At 43.7% G+C, this 12,363-nt stretch overlaps 1 protein-coding gene across 2 annotated transcripts in view; it reads right to left on the reverse strand.

The window, feature by feature from the left end:
* The window catches only part of mad1l1 (mitotic arrest deficient 1 like 1), a 273,709-nt gene that overhangs the window by 212,344 nt on the left and 49,002 nt on the right, over nucleotides 1–12,363 (reverse strand). For both annotated transcript variants that reach the window (XM_080443017.1, XM_080443016.1), the window contains exons 12-13: nucleotides 3,229–3,369; nucleotides 2,133–2,189 (exon numbers count right to left, since the gene is read on the reverse strand). In XM_080443017.1, coding sequence (XP_080299143.1) covers nucleotides 2,133–2,189; nucleotides 3,229–3,369 — 198 coding nt within the window. The remainder of the gene's footprint in view (nucleotides 1–2,132; nucleotides 2,190–3,228; nucleotides 3,370–12,363) is intronic.

A 12,363-nucleotide genomic window follows, 5' to 3' on the forward strand; every position in this document is an offset into this window, starting at 1 on the left:
ACACCCGGTCATCAAATTATTGGCTTAGGAATGCCACAAAAACAAAAATAAATCCATGAATTCAAGGCTTCAGGGGGTGTGCAATTGATAGAAAATAAGTCATTTTTTGGGTGAACTCCTCCTTTAATATGTTGGCTATTCAAAAATAGCAGATCTACAAGCTTGCAGCGTGCCACAGCATGTAGATATTTGAAATATTTGAAAGCTTGTAGATACTTGAAATATTTTTTGAACAATCTCGAAAATGTTTCGTAAATTTGAATATATTTTTTAACAATTCACAAATCTTCTCTTCTGGGGGTCCCGCTCACAAAATATTTTCAGATGGGGGTCCGCGGCCAAAAACTTTTGGGGGGGGTCCTTGCTAAGGCACGAAAAAGGTTTGAGAACCAGTGAGGTAGAGAACAAAAGTGATGCCAGGCACAGCGACAACAAGATATCAAAGCTATACTCTGGGCTGTAGTGTTGTCGGCTCTGTCTGACAGTAGGCCATGTGTGTGTGTGTGTGTGTGTGTGTCTGTGTGTCTGTGTGCCATCATGTGCGTCTCACAATGAAGAGAGAAATCCACATCTCTCCCATTTCAGCCCTGATCTTCTTCTTCCTCCTCCTCATCATCATCATCAGACAGACGGACGGACAAACAGATCAATCCCTTCATGTCTCTCATCAATCTATCCAACAGCCCCGCTGTGATGTCCTGTCCTGTTCTCTTCTCCTCTAATGTATCCACCAATGTTCCAATATGCTGCTCGTCTGACCTCTTCCGTTTCCTTCACTCGCTGTCCTTTCTCTTTGCCCTCTCTCTGTCTCTCTTTCTTGTATCATCTCTCTCTCTCTCTGTCTTCTAATCGTCTTTCATCCCCTGTCTATCGGTATCTCTACACAGTAAAATTCCCAGTGCTTGTTTAATCTCAAAGTGCTATAGAATTGTTCAAAAAGCATTGGCATAAAAACATCACATCTAAATAAAACCCAATTAAAAAATGGGGGCAAAAAGCCCAGGGAGTAAAACCAGAAATGATACTAATGCTTTATTAACCCATTAAGACCGGGAACATATCTGTGTCATTTTAGATTTTAGCTATAACCATTATTTTATACTTTGGCTATTCAAAAATAGCAGATCTACAAGCTCGTAGCGCGAGTGCCACGCTACGAGCTTGTAGATCTGCTATTTTCGAAAAAAAACTCAAACATTTGTGCTAATATTTGAATATATATTTTTAAAGGGAAGATTTTTGACTCAAATCTTTCCTTCTGAGGGCCCCTGGAACAAACCATTTTCAGATGGGGGTCCGCGGCCAAAATATAATTTTGGGTGGTCCTTGACGGGAAGAAGTTTGAGTTTGATATATATAGCAACTTGTATATCTGCTATTTTTGAATAACAAATGACAAATGACACAGATGCGTTCCCGGTCTAAAAGTCCTTAGTCCTCTCAAGTCATGAAAGCATCATTGTACTGTGGAGCTCTATTATATATTGTTGTTGTCTCGTTATATTCGGTTTTTGAGCTTGTAGATCGGCTGTTATATATATTTTTTTAAATCACTCAAATTTCAAAATTCTAAAAGTAGCAAAAGTAACAAAAGGAGCAGATCCACAAGCTCAAAACTCGAGCTTGTAGATCTGCTAAATGTGATACTTCTGTGTGACGCTGTAGTACGATCAAGTAGGGCGTTCAATTTACCAAAAACAAAACACAACGAGTTTAAAGATAAGAGGTTTCTTTCTGCCCGACAGCAAAGGATTTCATAGTGTCTGCTCATCCTCATTGCGTCTTGGTCTTAAGACAGCAGAGGTAATTATACCGCTCTATCCAGACAGGTTGGATTTCATGCGTCAATTCTCATCGGCGAGTGTGTGTGTGTGTGTGTGTGTGTGTGTGTGTGTGTGTGTGTGTGTGTGTGTGTGTGTGTGTGTGTGTGTGTGAGTGTGAGAGTCTCAAGAGATCGAGAGTAGGTTCCTGATTAGCAATAAATGTGCAGAGCTTTAGGTGTAGCACGTAACGCCCAATACTGTAGCCCACAGGTGGGAGACTGTGTGTGTGTGTGTGCGTATGTGTGTGTGTGTGTGTCTGTGTCTGTGTCTGTGTGTGTGTGTGTGTGTGTGTGTGTGTGTTTCACTAACGTTTTGGAGTTGCAGTTTGAGGGATCCTGTCTCTTCCTGCGCTTTGGTTAACTGGGCCTGTGGAGGGAGAGAGGGAGTTAAAGAGAAAGAGAGAGATAGATTGATTAAAATGTTTTACCTACTGTAGTAGGATTAGTATGCAAAATGTTATATAGCCGTTTAAGCTTTTTTTAATTATTATTCTAGTAAGCCAACTGTATATTTTAATTGCGTCTACGTTTTGATTTTTTTTTACACTTGCTGTGGCAATGTTACATTAACATATGTTTTCCTGTGCCAGTAAAGCCCCTTTGAATTGAGCTACAGGGCATAGCAGTGGAGGCCATTTTGTGGTGCCACAGATAGAACGCCCATTCAAAAAATGGGTTTTCTACATGTGGCACCACAAAATGCCCGCCCACTGCTATGCCCTATAAAGACACAAATATCGTCTCTGTCGGGGTGGAAACCTCAGTGTGTCCAAAACGGTTACTTTTCAGGATTCAAATGCAATACCAGCAAAAGCAGCAGATCTACAAGCTCAAAACTTTCCAGCCGCGTTTCGAGCGTGCGGATCTGCTGCTTTTGATGCTTTTGTGTGACGCTGTAGTAGGATTCAAGTAGGGCGTTGATTTACGAAAAAAACCATTCAGTCCGGGAACGCATCTCTTGTCATTTTCGATTTCTTTGGCTATTCAAAAATATCAGATCTACAAGCTCATAGCTCGGCACCGAGTGCCGCGCTATGAGCTTGTATATCTGCTATTTTTGAAAAATTGTGCAAATCTTTGAATATATATATATTTTTTAAAGCGAACATTTGTAACTAAAATATTTCACGCGTTGTCACGCATACTTAAGTTGGTACGATACTGGTCTTTGCTGACTCAGGAAACTTAAGTTTCCTGTCAGATTTTTGACAGATAAACACATGTATTTTCACTGAAATTACAGATATTTTACATCTGGAATACATAGCAGGAAACCTTGTTTTTTGCGCTGTGTAGCGCGTTAATTTATGGGGAAAAAAACACAAAAAGTTAGAAGATATCTATATTGTATTGTGATCCATATCACCCAGCTCAACAACATGGTGCAAGAAAGTTTGTGTGCGTACCTCCATCTCGGCGTGGTTGCTCTGGGTCTTGTGCAGTGTTTCCTCTGCCTCGCGGAGCCTCTTGTTGAGCTGTGGTGAGTATTCATTGGGGGCCAGCTCACTGTCGTAGGACTCTAGGATGGCACGCATTCCATCACGCTCCTGACAAACACACACACACACACACACACACACACACACACAGGTTTCTATTACTTGTGAAGAAATAGATGTCTTCAGGTTTCTGAAAAACGTATGTTTCTACTGTACATCAGTGGTTCTCAAACCTTTTCATGTCAAGGACCCCCAAAATTATATGTATTTGTCCACCGACCCCCATATCAAAATATTTAGTTCCAGGGACCCCCCAGAAGCAAAGATTTGAGTTACAAATGTTCGCTTGAAAAATATATATATTCAAAGATTCAAAGATTTGCACCATTTTTCATGATGTTTAAAATAATAGCAGATCTGCTATTATTTTAAACATCATGAAAAACAAGCTCATAGTGCGGCACTCGCGCTATGAGCTTGTAGATCTGCTATTTTTGAATAGCCAAAGTATAAAATAATGGTTATGTGGTCTGTGTGTTGGTAAAAAAAATATTAAACCAATGAAAAGCAATGAAAAGTATTAAAAAGTGCTTCTGACAAAACCAGCTAACTCCATTGGATCCTCAAACTTTCTGCTAAACCAGCTAACTCCAACAAAGGGGGGTGGAGTTAGCTGGTTTAGCTGACTCCAGGCTCCACCCCCTTTTGACCTCCAACCTCATTGTGAGCTTGGAGGTCCATTCAGCTGTTCTTATCAATGATGAACAAAACCTCCTAACTCCACTTTTTGTTTGGAGTTAGCTGGTTTCTGCCGGACAGCAGAGATATTCTACTACTGCATACTGTATACTTGTGGGGACATTTGGTCCTCACAAGCAATAGTAATACAAACACACACACACACACACACACACACACACACACTTGATTGAACACATTACATGCATTAATTCATTAATTCATATAATTGTACCAAACCAAATCAGTGGTGCATGTTGACACATTTCAATGAAAGTCAAATGGTGGAACAGAATGTCCCTCCGTTCATCAGACATGTGATCGATAGTTTGTGTGTGTTTGTGTGCTGCGCCTGTGTGTCAACTAAAACGGATCAAAGTCCTCTTTATGTTTTCCCCTAACATGCCCCATCGCATTTTACACGATCACTCGGCGCGTAAACGTGCCAGACGATGCCTAAATATGCAAATTAAGCATGAAGCATTGTGGGAAGGCGGGGCGGGTTCATCTAGGGAGTGAGCCAAGGAAGGGGGTGGGTGGGGGTCTTGTCTTCATTCCTGTTCCCCCTCCCCCGTTGTACGCAACAATCACATCAAATGGCGAGCGGTCCTCGGTAAACAAACTGGAGAGCTGGTGTAATTAAATCACAAGTCATGACAGACAAATGTGTTTGCAAATGAAGCGTTACGTTGTCTCATCTCTGCCGTCAGAGCCGTGATGAGAAGATGGGCCTGTAGGGGCCGTCTGACCCATTCTGACACACACACACACACACACACACACACACACATACACACAGTTGCACACACACATACACACTATCACACACAAACAGGCAAACTCCAGTGTTTCTCCAATGTGTATTCAGCAGCGGTGCCATATGCCACCACTCAATTTAAATTAGTTTATTGTATCTTAAAAAGGGCTGTGTGTGTGTGTGTGTGTGTGTGTGTGTGTGTGCCAAGGTTTACGTGAGAGCCGGTATATACCGGCCATTGACTGATAAAAGGTTTAATTGCCCGTTAATTATAAACATCACTGGCCACCGTGGCCGACGGGGAAAATGCTGTTATTAGTCCATTGTATCATTTAGGCCTATTATTAATATTAGCATTTGGATAAAGTAAACACAACATTGCGATATGTTTAACAACCATTAAAACAAAGTTTTTTATCGTGATCTGACTTAATGTCAGTGTGGTTTAATTCGTCGTACGATGCTATCGCGCGTTGAAAATATCAGACCTACAAGCTCACAACGCATCGCAGCGTGTCGCGCTGTGAGCTTGTATGTGAGGCTTGTGAGGCTTGAAAAGCATTATTTTACACTTTGGCTATTCAAAAATAGCAGATATACAAGCTCGTAGCGCGGCACCGAGTGCCGCGCTACGAGCTTGTAGATCTGCCATTTTTGAAAAATCGCAAACATGTGTGCAAATCTTGAATACATATATATTGTTTTAAAGCGAACATTTTTAACTCAAATCTTTGCTTCTGGGGGTCCCTGGAACAAAAGCACAAATCGAGCTTTACACCTAAGATATAGTGGAGCTTCTGAGCAAGAGAGGAAACATCAGATTCACCTACCAGGGGTGGAACTGTGTGAGACAGGGCAGGACCTTTGTGCCAGTAGCTCTGAGGATTTACAACGAGACACACTATGGTCGCTCTGCCAGGTCAACCGTAACATAACTTGGAATCAGTGGTGGAAAAAGTACTCAATTTTTTTACTTAAGTAAAAGTATCGATACTGCAATGTAGAAATACTCTGTTACAAGTAAAAGTCCGGAATTCAAAATTCAAATCCAAATCCAAATCTACAAAGTAACTAGTAACTAAGGTTTCTTAGTGCAGTAAAATTATCGTAGTGGAGTAAAAGTAAAAAAAAATGGCTCTGAGATTTAGTGGAGTAGAAGTAAAAGTATAGACAATTTGTAATACTCCAGTAAAGTAAAAGTACCTCGAAATTGTACTCAAGTAAATGTACTTAGTTACTTTCCACCACTGCTTGGAATAATACTGCCCTGCCAAGCCAAAGTGCAGAAACTACAAAAAAATCAAATCACTGAAAAATGGGTTTAAAAGTGATTCAACTGGTCTGCCAAATGAGATATCGGCATATAAGTGATATTACACTAATTGTACAACTGTTCTTTGTGTGACCAACATCTGAAGTGAACAGAGCTCCTGACCTCTGGTAGTTGAGTATAGCAGCATTCTTTTGTTATTTAGCAAGCTGCTAGTAGTGGTACCTTAAGTGCTTTTCTATTAGTATTATATTATTAGCTTGTGTGGTAGTCTGTAGTTTATAGTTTTATTGTTTGTGTGCTTCAAGCAGTAGGCTATTGGCACTTTGTAGTAGTACAAGTAGTTTCACCCTGTATAGCCCACTTGATTGCCTTGTGAAGTGTGTGGTTTAGCCAGCACAGCTCAAGGAATAAGTAGCCAGGTTGAGAGTATTGTCTTCAGTGTGTGACCAACATCTGAAGTGAACAGAGCTCCTGACCTCTGGTAGTTGAGTATAGCAGCATTCTTTTGTTATTTAGCAAGCTGCTAGTAGTGGTACCTTAAGTGCTTTTCTATTAGTATTATATTATTAGCTTGTGTGGTAGTCTGTAGTTTATAGTTTTATTGTTTGTGTGCTTCAAGCAGTAGGCTATTGGCACTTTGTAGTAGTACAAGTAGTTTCACCCTGTATAGCCCACTTGATTGCCTTGTGAAGTGTGTGGTTTAGCCAGCACTCCCGGCAGACGATTAGCAATCAGTTGAAGTGGCCTTATACCACCAGCTGAAAGCGTCAGCTTGTAAGCGGCGGCCAGCAAACTAAGGCCAGGGGAACAAAGGCGACAGGCGACTTTGTCAAAGTCCGACTTAGTCAATGAACGATACGCTGTATCATTGATTAGTGACATATATAGTAGTGTGATAGATATAGTAGTGTATAGTAGTATATGTTTAGTGATCTACAATGTGTTTTCTTCCTATTCCTGTCCTCTCTTCTTCCTGGTGGTCGCACAAACACTGGGTTACACCCAGACGTCGCGACATAACTAATCTCATCTATCCTACTCTTTCAACTCAGGTCGAGCAAGTGGTAACGGGAGGGCTTTGGAATTGCCACTCGGCTGTGGTGGAAGGCAAATCTTCTTTCATCTCAGCCTACGCATCCTTGCTCTCCCTTAACTTCCTTGCTCTGACTGAGACCTGGATCAGACCAGAAAACACTGCTACGCCCGCGGCTCTGTCAGATGTGTACTCTTTCTCTCACACTCCCAGAGCCGTGCGGACAGGTGGTGGGGCTGGTCTGCTAATTTCCAGAAAATGGAAATACTCTCCTGTTTCACCGTCACAATTCTCTCCTACCTCATTTGAATTTCATGTGGTCACTGTTTCTCATCCAGTCAAGCTCACCATTGCAGTTGTTTATCGCCCACCGGGCCCTGCTGGTGGCTTCCTGGAGGAGCTGGACCATCTAGTCTCCCACTTCCCTGTCGATGGCTCTGGATTCATCCTTCTGGGTGACTTCAACCTCCCGACTGAGAAGCAGCTAGACCCACTACTTTCGTTTCTCGCCGCCTTTGACCTAGTTATTTCCCCATCTCCTCCTACCCATGAGGCGGGCAACCAACTGGACCTGATCTTCACCAGAGGCTGCTCTATTGCTAACCTGTCTGTCACTCCTCTTTCCAGTGAAAAGGGTAAGAAACTCTCTGATCACTATTTCATGTCCTACTCTCTCTCTCTCTCCTCTCCCCCCTCACAGCCCCTCCCTACTCACATGATTTCCTCACGTCACAATCTTCGCTCACTTTCCTCCACTGATCTTTCCTCTTCTATTCTCTCTGCTCTCCCTGCCCCTGAATCCTTTGCTCTTCTATCCCCTGATACCGCCACAGATCTTCTTTTCTCTACTCTATCCTCTTCTCTCGACCATCTCTGTCCCCTCACCACCAGGCCTGCACGCCAAACTCCACCTGCCCCCTGGTTGTCGGACTCAGTGCGGACTGAGAGACGGAGCCTGAGAGCGGCTGAGCGCAAATGGAGAAATGGCAACCTCCTGGAGGACCTTCTCACCTTCCAATCTCTCATTTCTACTTTTTCCTCCTCTCTATCAGCTGCTAAAGCTGCTTTTTTCTGCACTAAAATTCAGGCTTCTGCTTCCAACCCTAAAAAACTCTTTGAAACTTTCTCCTCTCTCCTGCAACCACCACCCCCTCCTCCCTCCTCGTCCCTCCTCCCCGACGATTTCGCCAACTTCTTTGACAAGAAGGTGAACGATATCCGATCCTCCTTCCCTCCTCCCCCGGCTGGTGCCCTGCGCACTACCCACACCCGTCTGCCTGCCACCCCCCCCTCTCTACCTTCATCTACTCCTCTCCCCCCCCCCATCCCCTCTCTATCTCACTTCTCTCCCCTCTCCCCTAACGAGGTCCTTCTCCTTGTTACCTCTAGTCGCCCCACCTCATGCTCTCTGGACCCGGTCCCATCCACTCTGTTGCAGTCTATTGCACCTGAACTTCTTCCCTTCTTAACCCACCTTATTAACACCTCTCTGACATCTGGCTACTTTCCCTCTACTTTCAAGAGTGCCAGAGTCACCCCCCTCCTGAAGAAACCGACACTTGACCCCTCTGAGATCAAGAACTACAGACCGGTTTCCCTTCTATCCTTCCTATCTAAAACTCTCGAACGTGCTGTCTTTAAACAACTGTCCTCCTATCTCCACCAGAATAACCTCCTGGACTCCAACCAGTCTGGGTTCAAAGTGGGTCACTCGACAGAGACTGCCCTCCTGGCAGTGACGGAGTCGCTCCATGCCGCTAGAGCGAACTCTCTCTCCTCCGTGCTGATACTCCTGGACCTGTCTGCAGCGTTCGACACGGTGAACCATCAGATCCTCCTCTCCACCCTCGAGGGGATGGGTGTCTCAGGCTCTGCACTCTCCCTGTTTGCATCCTACCTGACGGGTCGCTCCTACCAGGTGATGCTGAGAGGGTCTGTGTCAGAACCACACAGGCTCACAACTGGGGTTCCCCAAGGCTCGGTTCTGGGTCCTCTTCTTTTCTCTCTCTACACTACATCTCTGGGTGCTGTCATCCACTCCCATGGCTTTTCCTACCACTGCTATGCCGATGACACCCAGCTAATCCTCTCATTCCCCCCCTCTGATACCCAGGTGGAGGCACGCATTGCTGCTTGTCTGGCTGACATCTCGGAGTGGATGTCGACAAACCACCTGAAGCTCAACCTGGACAAGACCGAGCTGATGTTCCTCCCGGGGAAGGGCTGTCCGCACCGAGACATGGCCATCACCATTGATAATGCTGTGGTGACCTCAACTCGGACTGCAAAGAATCTGGGTGTGACCCTGGACGATCAACTGACGTTCTCGGCAAACATCGCATCAGTGACGAGGTCCTGCAGATTCCTGCTCTACAACATCAGGAGGATTCGCCCCTTCCTCACGGAGAAGGCAGCCCAGGTGCTCATCCAGGCTCTCGTCATCTCCCGCCTGGACTACTGCAACTCCCTCCTTGCTGGTGCTCCGGCATCTGCCATCAAACCTCTGGAGCTTGTTCAGAAAGCTGCGGCTCGTCTGGTGTTCAACCGCCCCAAGTTCTCCCACACAACCATCCTTCTCCGCTCTCTACACTGGCTCCCCGTAGCGGCTCGCATCCAGTTCAAAACCCTGGTGCTAGCCTATAGGGCAGTGAAAGGAACAGCTCCTTCCTACCTCCGGGCTATGGTCGATGCCTACACCCCTGCCCGACCACTTCGGTCTGCCACCTCGGGGCGACTGATTGCCTCGTCACTCAAGGGTCCTTCTGGCCGATCCACACGGTCACGACTCTTTTCTGTTCTGGCCCCACAGTGGTGGAATGAACTTCCCACTGATGTTAGGACAGCAGAGTCACTGCCCATATTTCGCCGCAGGCTGAAAACTCACCTCTTCAGGAAACACTACCCTTCCTCCCTGCCTGACCTACTTGTTGTTAACTAGTTGTACGAACGCTTGTTTTCTATTGCTGTATTGTTTATTGGATTATTGGATTGTTTATTGGATCTTGTTTAGTCGATATACTTATTTGTTTTAGCTCATGCTCATTTGATTTAGCTATTTTGTCTCATCTGTTTAAGGAAATAGGTAGCTGATATATTGCACTTTTACCTTAGCGCTAGGTATACTCTTGGTTGCTTGTTTATGCAGAAAATGCACTAAAGACTTCTGGTGATTAGTAGTTTTCGTTCCCTACCTATGTTGAATACACTTATTGTAAGTCGCTTTGGATAAAAGCGTCTGCTAAATGACTGTAATGTAATGTAATGTAATGTAATTGTTTATCCCCCAAAATCACGAAGGCTAATTTGACCTTTGGGATACACAAATACGTTGGTGTGTCCAAAACGTAGTTACTGCACTTTGGCTTGGCAGGGCAGAATAGATGAATCAAGGACTCTGACCTCTAATGACATGTTTAGGGTATTGCTATTGTTCTGATTGCACTGTGAACACTGTCTCTTCTTTCGCATTGCATTGATTGAAATGGACAATTTCTGGGGCGGGATACGGTGAGACACTGTAACCTTGTGTTGTTTTTATGCATAGTGCAGGACAGTTATGTACTGTAGGTAATCTACTTTGTCGTCAACCTTTCTCTGTCCCAGCAATGCACTCTCGCGAGATCTAGAACCAGTAAACATAGGATGAAGACTATTTGTGTACCATTTTGCACCTAGTGGTGAAAATTTAGATGGCGGATCTTCCTAAATAGAAGCACTTTGTGCCGCGCTGCGAGATTGCATTTCAGATTTTTGAAAAATCATGAAGGTTTTTAAAGCAATTTCTTTTTATTCAAATCTGTTTCTGGGGGTCCCTGGCACAAAAAAAAATGATGGGGGTCCGCAGCCAAACACACAATAATTTTGGGGATCCTCCATCTGTATGCGTGAGGGCCACCGTGACGGCATGCGACAGCTGTCGATCTCAAAGAGACGCCCGACTCCCTCACAGAGAGAGAGATATAAGCATAATTTCCCATAAAGAAGCAAGAAGAAGAAAGAGAAGCAGAACAGAGTTATTGAATAAACAGGGCAGGACACTTGAGCACGTAATGTAATTATTTGACAATTCAGATCTCATCCCCACGGGGCCTCACATCCACTTCTGTTGATTAATAAGTTTTGCTTTTAGACCCACCTTGAACCTTGGAGTGTTTGCGATTGTTCTGCATGAGGAGTGCTTTGCTGCTTTGCTGTTGTTTAATGAATGTCAATTATTTTCAAGATGATACTTTTGTTATACTTGAATATGTAAACTGGAAAGACATTTCTCATTACTGTGCATGGATGTGCTCAAGCCTCAGTCGCCGGGATATACAGTACGTGTGTGTTATTTATTTATTTATGCATGTATGTATGTATGTATTTATTTATTTATTTATAGGTAGGACCCATGTACACAGCACCTAACAATTGTTATGGGTGGTTTTTTTTACTGCCATTTCTATTGTTATTTATATATTATCTTTTTTCTTTTCAGCCACTTTCTCTTGTTGCTGCAATGTCAAGACCCAAGAATTTCACTCTCCTAATACATACATAATGAGATGCAATAAAGACTCTGGAATGCTGACTGGAGAAGAGTCCAGGCCTCAGCGAGCGAGCGAGAGACAGACAGACAGACAGAGACAGAGGGAGACAGAGAGAGAGAGAGAGAGAGAGAGAGACAGATGTGCATAGTGGTGTAAAAAGTACTCAAATGTTTTACTTAAGTAAAAGTACGGCAATGTAGAAGTACTCTGTTATAAGTGAAAGTCCGGGATTCAAAATTGACTTGAGTAAAAGTACTAAAGTATTGGTATCAAAATGTACTTAAAGTACCAAAAGTAAAATCACTAAAATGTTTGAAAATAGCATATCTACAAGCTCACAACGCGTCGCGATGCGACGCGTTGTGAGCTTGTAGATCGGCATCAAATAGGATCAAATAGCCTATGTATAAAATAGGGCTGAAGTGGTTAATGTTTTATAATGTAATAATGTATATCTGCAAAGTAACTAGTAGCTAAAGTTTTCAAATAATTGTACTGGAGTAAGAAGTACAATATTTGCCTCTGAGATGTAGTGGAGTAGAAGTAAAAGTATAGACAATTGGAAATACTCCAGTAAAGTAAAAGTACCTCAAAACTGTACTTAAGTACAGTACTTGAGTAAAATAATGTACTTAGTTACTTTCCACCACTGGTGCATACAGTACACACACGGCACAAATGGACCGTGCATCTACCTGCTAACATCCCATAGTTCCCTCTGTTCAAGCCGGAGTGAGGTGTGAGTCAGCATTTCTCCCCCGCCCCCCCCCCC

The sequence above is a fragment of the Gymnoscopelus braueri genome (genome assembly GCF_963280865.1).
Source record: "Gymnoscopelus braueri genome assembly, chromosome: 2".
Lineage (NCBI taxonomy): Eukaryota > Metazoa > Chordata > Actinopteri > Myctophiformes > Myctophidae > Gymnoscopelus > Gymnoscopelus braueri.